This window comes from Sceloporus undulatus, chromosome 9 (genome assembly GCF_019175285.1).
Source record: "Sceloporus undulatus isolate JIND9_A2432 ecotype Alabama chromosome 9, SceUnd_v1.1, whole genome shotgun sequence".
NCBI lineage: Eukaryota > Metazoa > Chordata > Lepidosauria > Squamata > Phrynosomatidae > Sceloporus > Sceloporus undulatus.
Window position 1 is genome coordinate 17,696,594 of NC_056530.1, and position 21,518 is coordinate 17,718,111.

Sequence of the window (21,518 nt, forward strand, 5' to 3'; positions counted from 1 at the left end):
GTACACCCCAAAAAGCCCAGTGTGGTCATCTTGGCTGTACATCACCAGGCAGTTATGACTGTTCACCATGGTTCTGAATGAGAGTGCCTTCTTCAGCTGTTTTTCTCACATTACATCAACTTATGGCTGTCAGAGAGATTATTGGACTGCACTTGCCATTAAACATAGCTAGCGTTGCAAAGGGCGACGGGAGTTGCAGTCCAATATAATCTAAAGGGCCACATAGTATGCACCCCTGTACAGGCTAAACTGTAGAATTAGAAGGTTATATAGATGGGGACAGGGAGAGTTAAGCTATAGCATGATAACTGAAACTCAAAACAATATTGTAATTATTTTATGATCAAGTCTGTAGTGCTTCACAAAGTGTATGAGGAGGCCTCAAGAAACTTGGATCCTAAAATTTGTGAAAGGATTTGAAGGTAATGACAGAAGAGGAAGAAGACAGTATGTAAAGACAGGTATATTTAAGGGAGGATTTGTTGTTGTTAACAAATCAGGATGGCTGGGTTGGAGGTGTGAAGGTGATGGGCAAGGATATGACAACAGAAAGATAAGGGAAACAAGGGTAGAGAAATGTGAGTGCCAGTGTGTTGTAGTGGTTTGAATGTTTGACTAGAATGCAGAAGATCCAAAGTCTTGATTAAACTGTGAAGCTAATGCGTGCAATTTGGGCCAATGGCTTTCTCTTAGACTGACCTACTTTACAAGGCTGTTGTAGAAATAATGCAGTTTGATACCATTTTAAGTGTTGTAACCCCATCCTATGGACACCTGGGATTTGCATTTTTACATTTGCCTTCTCTGTCAAGTGATCTGGTGCCTCACAAAACTCCAAATCCCAGGATTCTATAGAATGGAGCTATAGCAGTCAAAGTGGCATCAAACTGCATTATTTATACATTGTAGATGCACCCCCAAAGTAATGATTTGGGAATACCATTGGATCTTTTCCAGTGCAATCTAGTTGTAGGTGAATTCTTACCTTATGGGCATAAAGTTGAAGATATTGGGCATTCCAGGGCAATAGCAGAGGAAGCAGCCCAGGCAAAGTTGGAACACGATAGCAATCACCAGGACTTTGTTTCTGAAAAAGGAAAGGGGTAAGTAAAACTCAGGATTAGAAAACAATGTTTGTTTGCTGTGGGTCTCCATGAGATACAGTAGGGAGTTGAAATGTAGCATAGTATTTGTCATTGTTAGGTAATTTTAAGTGACAAAGGAAGGCCAATTTTGGGATAGAAAGAAGACAGTCCATTATGTCACCAGGAGCATCCAAATTTGGAGAATTAGGGCTTGAACAGACAGGCCAAAATAAAGCTGCTTCGGGTCACTTTGGAGGTATGCTGTTTAAATGACACATGCATCTGAAGAGGCCAGAAGCTGCACCAAAGTTGTGTTCTTGTCCTTAGGACTGGAGAGTGGCTTTGGCGCAGCTTCTGGCCTCTTAGGACGCATGCATCACTTAAATAGCATACCTCCAAAGTGACCCGAAGTAGCTTTATTTTGGCCTGTCTGTTTGGGCCCTATGTTGGGAAGAGTAGAAGCTATTTCCCAAATTTTGTGGGGAAAGAGTTTGATTAGTTTAGCCCAATACATCAGTTCTACAAACAGGATTGTAGTGGGAGTTAAAATATATGGACAGTCTGGTGATTGTGACTGAGAAGAGGATGGACTGTGATTTCACCAGTGGAATCCCAATAACATGTTGGATTTATCTTTGGCAGTGTATCAGGAGAGTCAGCATGGTGTAGTGACTTGAATGTTGAACTTGGGACTTTGGGAGATCAGAGTTCAAATCCCTGCTTGGCCATGGAAGTCCATTGAGTTTCTTTGGGCAAGTCATATTTTTTCAGCCTGAGAGGAAGAAGTAACTGAAGGTGCATCAAGACTGTAGAAATAATACAGCTTAACACCACTTTAACTGCCATTGATCCATCCTATAGAATCCTGGGGTTTGTAGTTATGGGAGGCATCAGCATTCTTTGACAGGGAAGGCTAAGGAACTTGAAAACTACAAATCCCAGGATTCCATAGGATGGATCTACAGCACTCAAAGTGATGTCAAACTGCGTTATTTCTACAGTGCAGAGGCACTTTTAGTTAATAAAAATTGATAATATTAAATACTTTTTCAAAATATATATATATATATTCATAACCAATAAGATGATATAAAGCTCAAATAACATCACCATTGTTCTGTTAAATTAAATAATGTACCAGAAAGGGTTTTCTTTTACTGGTATCCCTTTTAGAGTTTGAAGATCCCCTCTTTAATTCTCTTCAAGCTGCTGTCCTATATCTACTTAACTGAATTCAACTGAGCCAAATTCTGTGTGGATATGTATAGAATTGGATTGTCAAGCTATTAACAACACAATCTTAACACATGCCTACTCAGTGAGATTTATACCTTTTTAAATGGCTACAGGATTACATTAATCCTTCATTTTCCCCCCCTTTAATGAAAAGATGCTACATTTTTATTTGGTACTGCAAAGTTCCCCAGCTATTAAGGTGTTTATTCAAATTTCCAGTACTTAATAATAATCTTGATGCTGGAATAAAGAGATTATGCTATCTCAGAATTTGGAAAAGTTATTTTATGAGCCAGGACTCTGAGTCCCTCAGTGAGCATGTTACATACGACTTAGATCTAGAGACTTCATTCTCTAAGAGGAAAAAAAGTCAGGTATTCAAATGTGAATTGGTAAAATCTGGGTGATCAAGACTCTGGGGCAAGTAGGGTCTGATAGAAGTCTGCGGTGTTCCCACCTACCGGAAGAATCCTTGCTGGAAGACAGAGAGACGTCGTGTCTTACGGATGAGTACATCAGCGATCTGGCACATCTCAATACTAATGAAGAAGACAGTGTAGCATGTATACTCCTGGTACAAGCGCTGCCCAAATGTCTGAAAATGGAAAGAATGGCCAGTGAATTTGGTGGCACTTTCTCTGTTCTGTTCTTTCTCTCTGCAGTGCTTCTTGGAAGGGAGAAGCCATGCTTCCTATTTCCTTCTCAGGGCATCACGGACCTGGAAGTCAAGAAGTGGCCTTCTACTTCACTCACCCACTGTTGCCCATAGCTGTCCTCAAGGTCCTGGAGATGGTCATTCTCCCAGTCGGCCCGAAGGCCCACACACTTCAGAGGGTACCAGCCTTCTTGGGCCATGGCAGTGAAGTAATCGGTGAAGCCAGCAAAGGACTGGATGGCTCCTAGTTAGTGTGGAAGCACAGGTGGATTTGGATCAAGGTTTAGTCAATCCCAAATGAAGTTTTTAGAATAAGTGGTAATGTGGTATGGTGATCTGAATATTGCAATAGGGCTCTGGAGACCAGGGTTCGATTCCCTGCTTGAGCATAACAAAACCTGGGTGACATTAGACAGGTCACATTCTCTCAGCTTCAAAAGATGGCAATAGCAAACCCCCTCTGTAGAAACTTGCCAAGAAAACCCCATGATAGGTTTGCCTTAGTGTCACCATAAGTCAGAAGTGACTTGAAGGTACAGAACAACAACGTGCATTACTTTACATGTTCAAAGTGTGGTAAGCTATTGCTGCCATATTTGGAGGCCCTTGTTCTGCTGCTTATTCTGTTGAAGGGACCAGTACCTCTGCCTAGAAGTCTTACCCTAATAGCAGCATTGCCTTTACAGAATAAGAGATGGTGGGGGGTAGTAACAAATAAGGCAGGGGTAGGCAACATGTGGTTCCAGATGTAGTTGTACTGTGACTTCTATAACATTATGCTGCTGAGGAATCCTAATGAGTGTTATAATCCTACTAAATCTGGTGGGCTGTTGTTGTTCATCTTTGATATCAGGCAAGCACCACCATTATTACAGAAACTCCTGCCTTGATGCTGAATGAAGAACAAATCTAAGCTGCTTCATTGCCTCTTCTCTCACAGTTTTGGAGGCAAATCCCAGCAAATGTATCTCTCCTCCCTTTCATCTATGCACCAGCTTCTGTCATTCAGCTCTAATATACGCACCAATCTGGAAATAGGAATAGACAGCCAGGGCTTCATTGACCAGACGGTCCCGTCGAGGATTGCGTGGCTTCAGGTGCATGATATCGCTCTCAGCTTTCTCATAGGCCAGAGACACAGAGGGGAACTGAGGGGTGAGACAGTGGTGGAGGAGTCAGAAACAACTCAGGAGTCCTACAAAACAACCTCTGCAGGACTTTGTTGTCTGCAGCATTGGTTTCAGTTCCCACAGGGCCTACTGCATACTACAAATGCCCTTAAAACCTTTGACATAAGTTCCATTGGTGACAATCAGTGGTGAAATCATTAAAGGAAGCAATTGATATTTTCTGCTTGAAACAACTGTTATGATCCCTGGTAAAATTAATGTAATGAACATACCAAGTCACCTCATAGCTGCTACATGCTCTATAAGAGAGGCTTATAGGTTTTTGTATGGAATGGTGTGTTGAATCTTAACATGTGGGGACATGTTAACTGTAGTTCTGATCTGGAGTGCCCCGTCACTTTTTTTGTTAAAAAAAAAAGCAGATCTATTCTCCATTATTTTTATTACAAAGTTATAAGAAACATACATTCTCTATCTCCAAATATTTTTATCTCCCCTTAAGCTAATTAAACAAATGTCTCTACCTCTTTCTTGAATTATAGGCCCCATACAGACAGGCCAAAATAAAGCTACTTCAAGTCACTTTGGAAGTATGCTGTTTAAATGATGCATGCATACTAAGAGTCCAGAAGCCACGCCAAAGCCACGATCCAGCTTTGGTGCAACATCTGGACTCTTAGTACACACGCATCACTTAAACAGCATACTTCCAAAGTGATCCAAAGCAGCTTAATTTTGGCCTGTCTGTATGGGGCCATAGTTAACTAATTTCCATCCCCATCTTTAATAGCAATAATTTTATACATTAATTGAGCATTGTTGAATGAAGAAGGCATGCCATTTCTCTGAATTTAATTTTCTGTCAATCTTTGATAACATGGATTCCAAATTCATGGAATAAAACAACGACTTTCCTTCCTCCCTCTCTTCCTCCCCCTTTCTTTCTCATGCTTTTGTAAGGGTTCACAAACATATATTATTTTCCCTCTCATTTCAATATTTGTATCAACATGTTGTGGGCCCTGGAAGTGTTAAGTGAGCCCAAAGAAATATGAATGCACTGAAGCTTTCAGTTTAAAAACATATTTTGGTTCCACCCAGAGGATCAGGTGATATATACCCCTATCTTGTTCCCTGTAGGATTCAGGCTATGAAATTTATCACTCACAATGTCTGTGCACAGTTCAATAAAGAGGATGGTGATGCATCCAAGAGGAAGGGGGACACTGACAGTGATGTAGATCAAGTAGGGAGTCAGCTCTGGGATATTCTTGGTCAGGGTATAGGCAATGGATTTCTTGAGATTGTCAAAGATGAGACGGCCTAGAAAGAAAGAAAGAAAGAAAGAAAGAATCAGAAGTGCTTTAGTGACAGCTTTGATTACTGAGATAAATCATGCTTTGCTCACATGCTGTATCAGTGGCAGTTTCATCACAGGGATTAGTAGCTCTTATTTATTGTACAGCAAGAATTCATTTATCAATCTGCCTTAGTTCATTAACAATTAATAGGACAGTCCAGTGGCTCAGGGACCAGCGCAGAGCCCAATTCAGTGACACTTATATGAGTAGAAGAGCCATGTCTGCAGCCTCATCAAAACTATATGTACTGCCAAAATTGGACTTTGCTTTCACCAAGATTTCAGAGCGTAGTAAATGTTTAATATGTCTTGTTTCCTCCTGTTCTTTCAACTGCATATTATCAGTTTTCAAACTGCACATGCTTTTTTTTATTTCACATTTTGTGTCTAACACTACACATAAAATACTCTCCCGTCCCCTCATACTACAGTCACCCAAGAACAGACCCTGCTCAACACCGGTGACGATAGAGGCAAAATTGTCATCCAGCAAGATCATGTCAGCTGCGTTCTTGGCTGCGTCAGAGCCAGCAATGCCCATCGCTACACCGATATCAGCTTTCTTCAATGCTGGGGAGTCATTGACCCCATCTCCTGTTACAGCCACGATTGCACCCTATAAAGAAGGAGAAGAAAAGATAAGCATTCAGAGAGCTACAAAGTGAGATTTCGAAGAAAGTATTGCAGGATGGACTCCCATCCATCTATCCATCTGTGTGCCTTCTTCCATAATCCTTTGTTCCATTTCCCATTTTTCTTCACTAACATGCCCATTGAGGATGCTCAGTTCTTATTGAAATGTTTGGACCCAATCCATCCATCCATCCATCCATCCATCCATCCATCCATCCATCTTCATTATCATTTAGCTTTCTAAACATTTTTGAAGTCTGGAAATCATAGGGCTTCTGCTTCGACCATCCCCTGGTGCATGCAGGGCTATTGTAAGAATAAAATTGTGGACCAGGCATTCTAATATCTTTGACAGAAGCAAAGGATTAAAAAAAGAATGAAAAAGCATTTTAAAAAAATAACATATGCACTGGCTATTTGAGTTCATTTGCTTCTTCAGTGCTCCCAACAAATTTACCAGCTTCTGACAGCTTTCAACAATGATGAGTTTCTGTTGAGGAGAGGTACGAGCAAACACCATCTCAGGGTGCATCTTCAGAATCTCCACGAGTTCCTCGCTTTCCATGTCTTTCAGCTGACCCCCATTGACCACACATGCCCGGGCATCCCTATATGTGGAAGCAGAGAAAATAGGTTCGTATATTAAATAGCAACCTTATAACACTCTGAACCATAATGTAGCGGAGATACTACACCTGTTCCTCTTGTTACAGGTCTGGAGATGAAAGGGGAATTCAATTGCTCCCAAAGTAAATGGAGATTGGCAAGCGAAAGAGGAGCTAGCCAAGTAAAACTGGCAGCATGTCTGCCTATTACTAGACTAAGATGAGGAAACAAAGGAAGGGCACTGATTTTTATAGTGAATTTTGATCCTGGGGCAAAATCGAAGGTATTGAAAAGGGCCAAATGGTGGTTCCTTCTTTGAAATGGGTTTGGATCACGTTGAAGTTGCTTTTCTGAGGTGGTAACATTGTGGTGTGAATGTGAGTGATGGGTCTGCATTTCTAAGGCAAGAGGGATTAGAGTGCAAGACTACTGGAGTCATTGATTCTTTGGCATCAGCTCATTGTTGGCATTTCTTACCCCCTCTAGAGTGTCTGTAAAAATAAAGCCCAAGCGACTCCTAGTGCTTGCCTGCATGTGATGGAGGATAGTAATGGCGTCCACATCAGGGTCATAGATAGGCCATTTAACCTGTATTTTATTGCAATTATGATGGGTGCCTTATTATGACTATGATGACAACGCGTTTAGATACTCACCGCTTGTTGACCTGCTCCACGGGGATGCGCAGCCGGGTAGCAATATCTTCAACTGTTTCACTGCCCTCTGAGATGATGCCCACACTGGCAGCAATGGCCTTTGCAGTGATGGGATGGTCACCTGTCACCATGATGACCTGGAAATGGTAAGACACAGAGGGGCTTAATGATGTTTCTTAAAGGAAAGCAGGGTTTTTTTAAATTGTCATTTCATCTGCATATATGTTATAAGCCTGACTAGAGAGTCAGCATTGTCTAGTAATGAGAATGTTAGCAAATGACTGAGTGGTCTTTCATTGAAGACCATTCATTCCACTTTAACTGACCTGACGGCATCCTATGAAATATGAAATATGATCCAAAAAGATGCCCTGAATTTTCAAATTTTAAGGAGCAACTCTTGAAGGACCTTTATGGCCCCAGTGTTTCCAGGCCTGCTCTTTATGGTGGTTATTGTTGATCTGTTTTCTGCTGAAGGCTTTGCCAGAAATTGACGCTTCCCAGAACAGCTGGCAGCTTACCCGGATCCCTGCAGTGCGGCATTTCATGACAGCGTCAGGCACAGTGGCTCTGGGCGGATCGATCATGGAGATGAGGCCTGCAAAGCAGAGTCCGCTGGTGGGGAAGTTCATTTCCTCACTGTCAAAGTTGTAGCCACGTGGGAACTCACTCTGGGGAAGGTAAATGTGACAGAATCCTGTGGGCAAGAGAGAGCATAGTGAGGTATATATGTACCTTTGCCCAACCCTACCAGACCTCTTCCACTACTATTCAGAGTTGATGCTAATTTGTGTTTCTTACTTCTGTCTGCATGTAGACTTACATTTCAAGCCCCTTGGGTTTACAGTCATCTTTGCTAGGGTTGCCAGATCTCAGGGCCTGGCCCTGAGTCTCAGGATCTGGCCCCTCTTCTCCAGTCCATAGGCAAGGGAAAGAACTGCCACAAAAATATATGTATGCATAGGTATTTTCCTTAGTTATTTATTATATATGGGGTTTTAGATTTGAATGGCATACTCTGAGTATGCTTGATTGCATCACCAGGGGCTACTTCTTATATCACCATCACCACCAGAATCACCGCTTGCTTCCCGCAATAGATCAAGTGGCTATATGTTATGTTTCAGCCATGAAATCTCAAGGGATAGTCCTGACTGAGCAACCGTAATCCCAATAGTTGACTAACTGGTTGCCCGTCCTACCTTTCTGGATGGCAACCAGGCAGCTTGGAGCTGTCACTTAAACTTCCCTGCAATGCCGCTGATGTTAACCTCACTCCAAAGAATGGTGGGGTATTTTAGAATTTGGCTCAGTGCAACTCACAAGGGCATTGCTGTTGCCAAATGGGCCCAGAAAGGATCCCAATGAAGGAGGGATCCCATCAAATGGCAGTTTGGAGCTCTCTCAAATCTGGAGACAGCCCTGTCAGAGCACAGATGTTATCTTTGTAGACTTTCCAGTGCCACCCCTGCCATGGCCCCACTCCACTTACCAAGCACACGTTCGCCCAGTCCACCAAGGTCCATGTAAGCTGTTTGGAAAGCTTCCTTCCACTGCTCATCAAGGGGCAGCTCTTGGCCCTTAATCATGATGGTGGAACAGCGTTCCAGGATGCGCTCAGGAGCGCCTTTCATCACCAGCAAGTGGCGCTGGTCTCGAGAGTCCTCTAACTCATGGATGGACAACTGTAGCAAAAGGAGAAGTGCATGAAGATTCATGTGAAAACTAGTTAACAGCATCTGAGCGGTACAAAACTGAGGCCTGGTCTATAGATAGGGGAGGGGATCGAATCCTGAAGTGGCAGAAGGAATGTACACCTTCAGCTGTGGAATGACATTTTCCATGTCCTCACTCATTTTAAAACAAAAACCTAAACCTTGCTGGCGGTTAAAACCAATAAGGGAGAAAGTATTTTCCTTGCTATGCTAAATTTCCAGTTACTGGGAGGTTTTTTTTTGTAATGTTTAAGAGTGTTCAAATATAGTCAGTTCTCTATATCCATGGATTCTACATCCAGGGATCAACCATCCACAGCTTTAAAATATTCAAATAAAATAGTTAATAAATAAATAAATCCAAAAAGCAACCCTTGATCAAGGGTCCACTGTACAGTCACAAATCAAATGCCTTTTGCAATAGAAACATCCTTTACTTGTTTGCCAAAAAGGAGGGTGCCAGTCTAAATTAGACTGATTCAATGGGTTTACTAAAGTTGTGAATAGTAATGGGATTCAGGCCTTACATCCTAGCTGTGGCATGATTTGGTGAGATGCAGACTCGGTTTGCTTACATGAGAATTCATCAGCCTTGAATTCCTCAAGCATCCCTGCCAATGGGGGCTGCAGCTGCTTCAGAAGACCCAGGTTGTCCTTTCTATGCCATTCTGGGTAATTCTGAGCAGCTGCTCCTGCTCCCCGAACCCAGGGAAGGGAGTGATCGCTGCTGACCTGGAACTTGTTTGTGGAGTTGAAGGGGATCTCACAGACTTTTCTGTAGCGTTCCCGGTACTCCATCACATTGCCAAGAGTGATCTCAGAAAATTTCAGGAGGGCGGTCTCCGAGGCATCTCCAATCACAATCCGCTGAGGGTCAGAAGAGAAGAGCAACATGGAAACTGGTAAGGACCCTTGAAATGCTGAGCTTCCAATGCATTGGAACAGCCCTGTTGTGTTTATTTATTTACCTTTTCTGAACATATACTGTGATACATACTGAACATATACTGTGCCTTAGGGTAGCCAAAAATCAGAAATGACTTGAAGGCATACAATAACAACACCACCAGCAGGTCTCTTGTGATGTGTGGCTATAGGAACTGTCATAATGAGTGCTTGAACTTCAAATGTTACAAATACACCACTGCTTATGTTTGTTGAAAGTAGGCAGTAGAGCTATAGCAGTGAAATAATACAAGTGTATTTTTGCAGTGCTTTCTAGGACCATCTAAAGAGCAACACAATTATTACCTTTTTATTTTAACCTTACATCATGGAGTATGGTAGTCCCTGTCATTTTAATCTTACAACAACCTCAAGAGATTGGTTAGACTGGGAGGCAAGGACCACTCCAAAGTCTCCCACTGTGCCTCCCAGGCAAACTGGGCTTTAAATCCAGGTCAGAGTCTCACTCTAAACGCTGAGCCAGACTGTTTAAAACTAGGAGAAGTTCCATTCTTGGGCTTCCACTTTCAGAGTCCTCCAGGCATCATGGGTAGTTCAAGTCCAAGCTTTGGGTTTTGGTCTCCTAGACAGAGTTTGACTGCACTCAGATCTTCATGGCTTCAACCAAAGCTAGGAATTAGTAAAAGCATTGTCTGAAGATGAATAAGACTGATAGAATCCAGATTTTCCCTTGAATATTCCTTACCTTTGGAATGGGTACATTATCCTGGCCTGACTTGAAAAAGGCACGATTGCAAAGGCTCACCACTTTGCATAGAGCTCTCCACGTCTCTGATGACTGGTCAAAACTCTGCCCTGAAAGAGAGAGTGAATGAGAGAGGATATGAGAGTCAGCATGGTCTAGTGGTTTGAGTGTTAGACTACATTTGGAGCTGAGGGTTTGATTCCCAGCTTGGCCATGAAATCCACTGGGTGACCTTTGGCAAGTCACATGCTGTCAGCCTCAGGGGAAGGCAATGGCAAACCTCTGAACAAATCTTGCCAAGAAGACCCCATGATTGGTTTGCCCTAGGGTTACCAAAACTCAGAAATGACTTGAAGGCACACAACAACCACCACCAATGGAATGAAAAGATATAGCCATGTTAGTCTGTAGAATCAGTATGTAGCACCTTTGAGACTAACCGAAAGAAAGAAATTGGAAGCATGAGCTTTTGTAGACTTCAGTATACTTCTTTAGATAGAAGAACTTTCTAAGTACCAATGTTCTATGTGAGAGGCTGGAATTACGCAGCCCTCCAGATTTGCTGGATAGCAAATCCAATTCACCCTTCCCAGTATATTCAGTGGCAAGGAATACCAAGAACTGTTATCCAGCAACATCTGGATGACCACATGATTCCTGCCCCAGTTCTTTCCTGTAGCTAGCTATCTTAATTTTTATCAGTGCTGGGAATTCATAGGGCTTGGATAACTAGTGTGAAACCTTCACTCTTTGGAAAAGTTACTTTGTTGGACTACAGTACCCAGGATTCTGGAAGACAGAGAAGATTTTGGAAGACTGGGGGAGGCAGAGAGATAGAGAGAGGTGGCTCAACTCATCACTAGATTTTGCTCCACTTACACCAACCAGCATGTGATCCCTGAGATTAGAGAATAGGGAATAAGTAGCTACGTCTACTATTTTTTGTGGTCTGACTCTCTCAGCTAAATATAGCTGTATACCTGACTGGTCTTCTGTTGTGTCTGCTGTATGGATTTGGTTGTCAAACCAAAGATGGGCGACTGTCATACGGTTCTGTGTAAGGGTTCCAGTTTTGTCAGAGCAGATGACAGAAGTTGAGCCTAGCGTCTCTACCGCCTCCAAGTTCTTTACTACACAGTTCTTCCTGGCTAGACGCTTGGCTGTGAGGGAAAGACACACCTGCAGAAGGAAAACAGAGATGCTAGTAAGGTACCTGACTTACGATGAACATACCAGATGGCATAATGAATGTATGAAACTGTCTCATTAGATCGTTTGCCCATGTAGTTGCTCAGTACTGTCTACTGTAATAGGTGGCAGTTCTTTAAGACCTGAAGCAAATGGCGTCCTTCCTGCAATTCTTTGAACAGGGATTGAATACAAATCTTTTTGCATTCAAAGCAGTTATGCTAGCACTGAGCTATAGCCCAAAGGCAGGTCCTGCTGTCCCATTCACTCACATTGGAGCATAATGTTATAGTAGAGGAAGTTTTTGTCACTTGGGAAGAGCAATACTTACAGTGACAGTTGCCAGGAGACCCTCAGGGACGTAGGCCACCACAATAGCCATGAAGAAGACCATGGCTTTGAGGAAGGGGTAGCCAATCACCATCGCGACCACAAAGAAGGTGGCACCAAAAAAGATGGCCAAGCCAGCAATAATGTCGACAAAATGCTCTATCTCGATGGCGATGGGTGTTTTCTCATTCTCCACTCCTGAAGCCAAGCTCGCAATACGTCCAATGATGGTGCGGTCTCCAGTGTTAATGATGATGCCAGTGGCTGTGCCTAGGTGGGCATTTAAAAGAGTGGAAAAGAGGATGTTGGTTGCCATTGTATGACTCCTGAGAACTGCAGTAGAGCACCACACATTTTGTTTTAGGAATATGTACCTTTGGGAAGAGATTTAGAGACAACACAGCTAAGGAGATTAGCACATTCTCTTTTAACGCACCTTATCCCTGATGGGATAAAGGTGCATTGCATCCCAGCTGGCATCCAGGTTTATTCTGTGGCTTTTCAAGAGTGGGATTTCCTTCCTACCTTCTAAGCACATGGTAGAGAAAAATGCAATGTTTCTGGTTTCCAGAGGACTCTCATGGGTGCATTCTGGGGATCTCGTCTGGGGTTCTGATTCCCCTGTCAAAGAGGAATTATCCACCTGGGGAAGGAAAAAGAAGCAAAGGAGACAAACATTAAATCACATTTTATTCTTGCACCGTGTAACGTATGTAATCCATGGAACTGTATGAACGCAGCTCTTCCTGTAGAAGAGCTCCTCATATGGCTTGGGCAATTTTATTTACAACCTCAATGACTCATTGTTCCAATATAAATTTTCTTTCTCCATCCTGTTTTTCTTCTAAAGAAACTAATAAACTGGAGGGAACAGGAAGCAGTTGGGATAAATTTTCTATTTAAAGCTTAAATTTCATGTAACAAATTCACTGCTAGGGATGTGGTGGCTAAGTGGTTAAGATGCCAATTCTGACGCCTGGGAGATTGGAAGGTTGACACTTTGAGTCACGAGTGCTAGTCCCTGTTTCTGCCAACCTAGCAGTTTGAAAGCATACAAATGCAAGTAAATAGGTACCACTTTGGTGGGAAGGTAACAGCTTTCAGTGCAGTCATGCTGGCCACATGGCCACCAGAGCAGTCCTTGGACAATGCTGGCTCTTGGATTTAGTAACAGAGATGAGCACCACTCCTTACAGTCGGTTACGACTAGACAATCATGTCAAGGATCTACCTTTACCTTAACAAATTCATGCCCCATTGATATAAGTGGAGCCATCCTGATATACAATACAGGGAACCTGTAACCCTCTAGATGTTGTTCAATTACCTTTTTCATAATTTTTCACCACTTTCTATGCAGACTGATGGACACCCAACTGGGTGAAAAGCAGCTGAATGAGATTAGTAAAGATAAGTATGTAACGCGAGGGTGGTTTAAATACCCTCCTCCCCAGTAGAAAGAGAGGAAGATTGCATGCCAGGCAGCTAGACTCTATTAAGGAGGACATGGTCATGAATCTACAATACTTAAGCAGAGCAGTGGAAGACAGGGGTCCTGGAAATGTTTCATCAGAGAGTCACCATGAATATAAAGCAATTAACAACAAACAACAGCATATGAGTTCCCTTCCTAAAGAATTTCTTCTCCTCTTTCATAAGGAAATGTTCCCCCAGCAGAGGGCAATCACAGCACACCTTTTCACACTATGATACTATGATGGTTATGAGCATTCTTTGTTCCCATAACAAGTCTTGGGTACCTTGCATCCTTGGGCAGTGATGATCCTGATGTCTGCCGGGACCCGGTCTCCCCCTTTGATCTCCACTAGGTCACCGACCACCAGCTGATTGGCATTAATCTGGAACTTGTCTCCATCTCGAATCACCGTGGCTTGCTGTGGTTGAGAGAGAGAAGAAAAAAGAAATAGAAACACAGATTGTTACCTGAGATTTGGGATGAAAGCAGTTGGCTTCTACATATGTCTCCATCTAAAGCAGTATCGTCTACTTTAACTGGCAATGGGTTTCTAGGTATCAGCCCTTTCCCAGCACTTGGGGCATGACAAAGACCAATCTGGGGATTGTTCTGCATGGAAAGCATGCACAGTTCCTCAAGTCTCTAATCTCACCCTCAACTATGCTAACAGTATGGTGCCACTATCCCGGGGTAAGAGGAAACAGGCCAGGGCAACCAGCTGCAAAATAGGAGAGTGATCTAACACAACTGTGCTGATTTTCTCATTCCTGAATACAGAGCTGGTCTTATTATAAGTCAACAGCAGACTTCAGAGTAACCATTACCTTGCTTTCCAACATATATTATCTCAGTTCCAGAAACCCTACAGCAGCAGTGTATTAGGGGCATGAGCATGGCAATTCAGTCATCTCCTTCAAAGGCATTTTTGGCCAACCTCCCAGGGCAGAGACAGTCTGGATACCCAGCATCTTTTCCTTACCTGTGGCACCAGATTCTTGAAGCTTGCAATGATATTGGTGCTTTTGAATTCTTGGTAGTACCCAAAGCAGCCGGTCACAACCACCACAGCAATGAGGGCAATAGCCAAGTAGAGCTACATAAATTGGCAAAGGTGGGGAAGGAAGCAAAAGGTTACTATGCCTGTATCTCTTGTATTTTCATCCTATACCAGCTACGTCCTTTCAGTGTGTATTTGCAAATACCATTTCTTGGAGCATCACAATCATTTTGTGCTGTTGAGGAATCTAAACTGGCCTAATGCCAGGTTGGTGTGGTGTCAGATTTTTTAGTCTCCTGGTCTAGGAAAGGGGCAGGAAATTGTGACTGAGGCCAATTTTGGCTTCTTTGCCCTCCTAGCAGACTACACTTGACATGGTTGTGATGATCCAGCAGTGGATGGAAGTCAGTCCCTGTTTTGATTTTGGCCAATTATTTGCTGTATCCCCATTTTTTGCTTTTTGGCTGGTTGTCAGCAGCAAAGTATCCTAGTTCACTGTTTCTTTTGTAAATGCACCCCCCGCCCCCCCATTTAGGGCTTGGGAGATCTGGATTCTAATCTTCCTTTAGCCATTGGAGTCGCTCAGTGACCTTAGACCTGTCACTGCTCTTCTAGCCTAACCTACTTTACAAGGCTGTTGTGCTGTAAAAGTGGTGAAGGAGGACTATTGTTTTCAGTTGATTGAGAAACAGGTATGAAATGTAATTAACAGTAAGATCTATCCCTTACTACTGTTTGCTTCTTCCCTTTTTAGTACTTACATTGTCCGCACTAGTAAGATCTCCTTGCCCACACTGGATGCCAAAGGCGATGAGGCAGATGGCAGCTGCCACCCACATGAGACACTGCAGCCCCCCAGCCAGCTGACGGGCAAACTTCACATACTCCGGAGTGCCCTTGGGGGGCTTCAGCTCATTGGGACCATCACGAAGGAAGATCTCCCCAGCTACTGTGCTGTTCAAACCCTGGAAGCAGAGATGTGTTGACAGAACCACCAGAGAATCCTCTTTTAAAATACTCATAAGCATGGTTTAGGCTAGCGGTGGCAACACACAGACCACAATTGCCTATGACCCCTTGCCTGTTTTGGGGGCCCCTGGAATATCCTGGTAGACTTGTTACCCCCCAGTTTTTTAAAATTGAAAATGAGGATCTGGTCACTTCCACTTTTGGACATCCCTGAAACAGACATCTGGGATGGGATATGCAGCCCACAATGAGCCCTGTATATATCTGTATATGCCAAAACTGTCCTGGACCACTAAAAATCCCCAGCTTTGATTTAGCCAATGGGTAAATTATTCAACTTAGAAAAGCAAAGGAAAATAGGTATGCATCCTTTCTCAGGATGAATTTTTTTTTTTGCATGGATCTGGGTGACATGAGCATATTAAAATGTATTGCCTCACAAAAGAAAATGCAATGTTTAGAAAGCCTCACCCTTAATAGTAAGCTTTGCCGATCCCATTAGTCCCTGGTTGTTTAAAAAAACAACTCCTCTTCAACTGAAGGCATTACCTTTGTAACGTTGGTTCGATGCTTCAGTTCCAAGTCCTCCACAGACAACTGATGGTCATCCTAAAAGACAGAACGGGCTTAAGATGGAGAGAAAGTCATTTGAGAGAGGAGATGCCTTCCTTCTTTTAAATATAATGCCTTACTCCAGATTTTTGCACAATCAGTAGATTTGTAATGACATAGGAAAAGGGATATAATTAAGATATATATAATTAGACCAGTCAAAAGACTGTTTGGACCAATTGTGAAGAAGCATGGTCTTGTGTTACTGATGCGGTTTACTGGATGCGAATAGCACTGATTGGCTAGTACCTGTTGCATCATGAAGCCAGCTCTCCATCTCTGGAACAACAGTTTAGGGCAGTGATGGTGAACCTTTTCGAGGCCGAGTGCCCAAACTGCAACCCAAAACCCACTTATTTATTGCAAAGTGCCATGTCCCTCTGGCTTTCTAGTAACAAACTCTGTGCTGGGATGATGGCACATGTGCCCACATAGAGGGCTCTGAGTGCCACCTCTGGCACGCGTGCCATAGGTTCGCCATCACTGGTTTAGGGCCTTGTCTGCACAGGCCATTTAGTAACAGTTACATTGTGTAGCCCACATTTTCCTAGCTTGTTTGCAAGAATATCATAGGGAGACCTTGTCAAAGGCCATACTGAAATCAAGATATGCTATATCCACATCATTCCCTTCATCTACCAAGCTGGTAATTTTATCAAAAAAGGAGACAACAGGCCCTTCCAAAAGAACCATAAGCAATTAGGCATCCATCAAATATTTAATTGGATAATCTAATAAAATGCTTGAAAAGATAACTGAATGATTTAGAAAATTCAGACAACCTGCTTGGCAAATGATGGAACAGATGATGAAGAAATCAGATAAATAAATATACTGGACTGGAACTGTGAGGATTTCATTTCCTCAGATACCAAAGAAATAAAAAGCCCCTTTGAAAGTATCTGAATCAGCACAACTGTTAGCCTGCAACTCACCACATCCATCTCTTTCTTCATATTCTCCAGTTTCTCCTTCTTCTTTGCTCCTTTGGCCTTCTTCTTCTTGATTTTCACATCCATCTCCCCACCAGAGTCTTTCTCCATTTCTACAGAGTACATTTCGTACTTGTCCTGAATAAGGGAAAAACCAAAAACCCATGGCTGAGAATTTGAATGGACTCATCAGTGTCATCATTCCTTTATTAAGAAATTGCTGATTCCTGAAGCCACTGTTAAAATTAAGTAGAAAGTGAACACACACATATTCAAATATAACTAGAAATACTGCATGCACATAAGTCTAGAAATTTTAGTCAAAAACCTTGGGTTGACATATCCGTAGGTCAAAGTACTGTACTTTAATTCTTATCAGAAAAAGGAACAGTGCCCACTGACCCCCTTTATTGTCTCATCCATCCAGCTTTTAGTATGAGCACAAACAGTTATGCCTGCTGGATTTTTGTAAGTTCTTTGGCACTGTTTTCCTTTGCTTCATACTTTAGATCCTTTGTTGCATGCCCCTAAGTTTTACCCTTGACTTATCCATGGGTCATGTCAAAATACATAATTTTGGCCCCCAAACCTGCTCTCTGCCCCACATGGAGGCCACAGCAACCGAACCGCACGGCCTCCCGGAGCCCTAAAAAGAATCTACTCCCAGCAGCTCCAAATGGCATGTGAGGGGTGCCATCGCTGCACTCGAGTGCAACGATGATGTCTGCCTGGCGCCGTGCCATTTGGAGGTGGTGCCGCCCCCATGTGGCACCTATTGCACAAGCCCTAAAACCAGTCCCATGATGGTGCTTTTGGCCATCTGTATCAGGCCTTAAACATGAGGGTAACTTATAGTTGAGTATATACACCAGATTTTTTTTTTTAATGGCAGAGAAGATTTTTTTGGAGGGCGAGGATTCCACTTAGGACACCGTTTCCTTCTAGGTGCCCAAGGGTCTGCAAACTACAGAAGAGAACTATGAGGATTGTCATGTTAATGGTTGGTGTTATTTTTTTTCCTGTGCCAAATTTTGAGCAGCATTTCAAATGGAACAAACTGACATGATCGTCTTTTCCAGGAAGTGTAGCAAGGTAGGATAGAAGGCAGTAGGAAAACATGAAGACTGCATTACAGATAGTAGACATAGGACATTACCACATGACACTTAAAAGTAGAATTTAACAGGATAAAAGCATATTTACTTGGGATTGTCCTGCAGCTGCCCTTTTCACTGATGGGCAAAACCTGTCAATGAGCTCTCTATCTCACTATTATAGCACAGCGTGAAAAGCCTCTTCACTTCAGTTCTGGCATTACAGCTGTCATGTGGCAGGACAGGATTGATTCTTTTCTTCCCTCCTCCAGCACCTTGCTATTCCAAAGCAGACAAACTCCATGTCTATCTGGGTTTTAATCTTTTATCTTTACTCTGTTTGCATACTTATGGTAAAATGACATAATAAAATAAAAATATTTTAAAATAAATTTTAATTATTTTTACCAAAATTATGCAAATACATATGACATTAGCCTGCTTTGGAATAGTGAGGGGCAGTGGGAGGAGAATCAGGCACTTCATGGCTTTACAGCTGGCCCTCCATATCCACAGATTCTTTATCTACAAATTCAACCATCCACAGCTTGAAAATATTCAAAAATAACATAGATTCCAAAAGCAAACCTTGTTTTTGCCATTTTATATAAAAGACACGATTTCACTATGCCATTGTATTTAATATGACTTGAACATCCATGGATTTTGGAACCAAATCCCAGTGGATACCAAGGGCCCACTGTAATGCCAGGACTGAATTGTAGAGGCTCATCACACCAGAGGCGGGTGGGTTTCCAAGCAGTGCAGTCATGGGAAAAAAGAGAGGTGTGGTAACAAATGCTTCCAAACTGGTGTGTTCCTGTTTTCTTTCGCAATGCAATTGTCATGAGACACAAGGCTCATGTGATAATGTCCTTAAGGAAGCTAGAACGCTGAACTTGCAAGACCTGAACAGGGCAATTGATGACTGAGGATCCTGGAGGTTTCTCGTTCATGGAGTCACCATCGGTCAAAGCTGACTTGACAACCATTAACAGTAACAGTGCATACAGTACATGTATCGTGCAAATCTCAAACCTTCATTGCTGGATCAGAATACCTGTTCCAGATCTCTTCCATGTTTTTCTTACATCAGACCAATCCCACACGAACCGTTTAATATATCATGGTGGGAAATAATTTCTACATTGCTTCTGTAGCCTCCACCTAGAATTGCTAACCAGAGAGGACAACAAAAATATCCCAGAGCTCTGACCAGCCCCTGTGCCTTCAGTATAAATAGAAATACAGAAGTAAAGCAAACAAGATTATCGTAACTGGAGCAAAACAGACAACTTTGCAAGAGAGGTAATGGTTTCAAGTATTGCAACAGGATTCTGGGAGACCAGGGTTCAAATCCATGCTCAGCCTCAGAAGCCCACTGGTTGACTTTGGGCCAGTCATGCTCTCTCAGATCTTAGAGGAAGGCAGTGGCAAACCACCGCTGAACAAATCTTGCAAAGAAAACCCTGTGATAGGTTCGCCTCAGGACCTTCATTGATCAGAAATGACAAATGCACACAATAGTAATGAAAAACACTACCTTGCAGATCATACCACTTTGTCAAGGGCATCTTTGCTAAATGACACCAAGGCTAACTCTGATTCTCCACTGGGATATGAAGATGGAAACAGAAAGATCCTTACCGCCTTCCCCATCTTGTTTCCTTAGGCCTGGTCCTTTCAGAGGCCAAGAAGAGAAAGACCCTGATGGGTCTTGGTGATTCAAGGCTCCTGTAAATGGTACACAGCAAAGCAGGGTAAAAGGTGACCCTTCTTAGGTGCTTTCCTTTTATAAATTCCTATGGGTGCCACCTTTCTCCAGGAATTAGGGGTGGTACCAAGTACCACATGGCTGGGTCCTCTGACATGCTTTTTTGCAGTCACATACCAGGAGGTGACAGGCCTTTAAAGGAGAAAATAAACACTCAGCACAAAAAAAAAAAAACAAAAACCCTCACCTTGCAATGTCCCTTCCATGCTATCTCAATATGGAGCCAACTCACCCAGACACCAGAGTCAAAGACCTTGAGGAACACTTAGTATAAAAGGGCACAGACGTTGCCATGCACAGAGCTTGGAAAGAGTGTATTATTTTTGGGATGACAACTTTCCAAATCCTCCAACCAGCATGGCATGTTTCTGAGAAACCTAATCCAAAAATGTAACTTGGTGAGTTTCTGGCCATTCAATACCAGCTCTACTAAAGTAGACTGGAACCACAAGCATATCAGACTTTTTGATCAAACCAGATCATTTGCTTCAAAATAGAATGCTTCATCCCTAATAATGTTGTTGTGTGCCATCCATCAAGCTGTTTCTGACCTATGGCAACCCTAAAGTGAACCTATAATGGAGCTTTCTGCGGCTGAGTGTATGTGACTCACCCAGAGGGTTTCCGTGGCCAATTATTGAACCCTGGTCTTCAGAGTCATAGTCCAATGCTCAGACCTCTATGCCACAGTCCCTATTACTCCCTGTTTGTTAAAGACATATCTTTAAGCCTGAAGACATTGCAGAGGCCCTATGATTAGGGAAGGAAGGAGTCTGGGAAGACCAGACTTTGGCTGCTGTACAAGCTTGTTGTGCAGCATTCAAAACCACACTAAATAGAAGCAGGTATAAATCCACAATGAGTCAGACTGTATGTTCACTTTTCAGTAGGTTTGCAGTCAATGTGGCTCTCCTGTGTCTGTGTTTGTGGTGAAGAAATAATATCAGTTCCCTTTATTAATGGAATATCACTGGGATTGGCAAGTTTCTTACTTAACTTCTTCAGCATCTTGAGACAAAGAGAGACAGAAATTGGTTACACCCAGCTATTCTCATTAATTTTCAGTGGGCAATAACCTCTGCCTTTCTATTCATCTCATGTATTTCATGACTTTCCTCTAATGAACACACATGTCCCTCAATTTCCTCACAACAATCCTGTGAAGTAGGTCAAGCTGAAAAAGAGCGGGTGGCCCAAGGGGCAGTGGAGATAAGAACTTGGTTCATCCAAATCCCAGTCCGGTACTCTATCCACTGAATGGGATTGGTTCTTCATTACAGTTGGCCCTCACTATATACAGATTTCTTTTTTTAATCCATGGATTCAAACATCCAGAGCTTGAAAATATTTTAAAAAGTTATAAATCCTGAAAAGCAAATCACGATTTTGCCATTTTACATAAGGGACGCCGTTTTACT

At 42.6% G+C, this 21,518-nt stretch overlaps 1 protein-coding gene across 2 annotated transcripts in view; it reads right to left on the reverse strand.

Moving 5' to 3' along the window:
- ATP4A (ATPase H+/K+ transporting subunit alpha) overlaps nt 1-20,076 on the reverse strand; it is a 21,674-nt gene extending 1,598 nt beyond the window's left edge. Inside the window, exons 1-21 of one of the 2 annotated variants that reach the window (XM_042439929.1) lie at nt 19,974-20,076; nt 17,236-17,370; nt 16,238-16,297; nt 15,481-15,684; nt 14,702-14,815; nt 14,006-14,140; nt 12,771-12,888; nt 12,247-12,515; nt 11,708-11,906; nt 10,728-10,837; nt 9,809-9,943; nt 8,854-9,046; nt 7,883-8,058; nt 7,362-7,498; nt 6,557-6,707; nt 5,914-6,082; nt 5,275-5,429; nt 4,001-4,124; nt 3,075-3,220; nt 2,783-2,916; nt 986-1,087 (exon numbers count right to left, since the gene is read on the reverse strand). In XM_042439929.1, the coding sequence (XP_042295863.1) occupies nt 986-1,087; nt 2,783-2,916; nt 3,075-3,220; nt 4,001-4,124; nt 5,275-5,429; nt 5,914-6,082; nt 6,557-6,707; nt 7,362-7,498; nt 7,883-8,058; nt 8,854-9,046; nt 9,809-9,943; nt 10,728-10,837; nt 11,708-11,906; nt 12,247-12,515; nt 12,771-12,888; nt 14,006-14,140; nt 14,702-14,815; nt 15,481-15,684; nt 16,238-16,297; nt 17,236-17,370; nt 19,974-19,985 (2,978 nt within the window). In that variant the 5' untranslated portion in view covers nt 19,986-20,076. Of the gene's footprint in view, nt 1-985; nt 1,088-2,782; nt 2,917-3,074; nt 3,221-4,000; nt 4,125-5,274; nt 5,430-5,913; nt 6,083-6,556; nt 6,708-7,361; nt 7,499-7,882; nt 8,059-8,853; nt 9,047-9,808; nt 9,944-10,727; nt 10,838-11,707; nt 11,907-12,246; nt 12,516-12,770; nt 12,889-14,005; nt 14,141-14,701; nt 14,816-15,480; nt 15,685-16,237; nt 16,298-17,235; nt 17,371-17,821; nt 17,914-19,973 lie in introns of those variants that run through there. The other variant, XM_042439928.1, reaches the window with a different exon arrangement.
- Nucleotides 20,077-21,518: the final 1,442 nt, after the last annotated feature.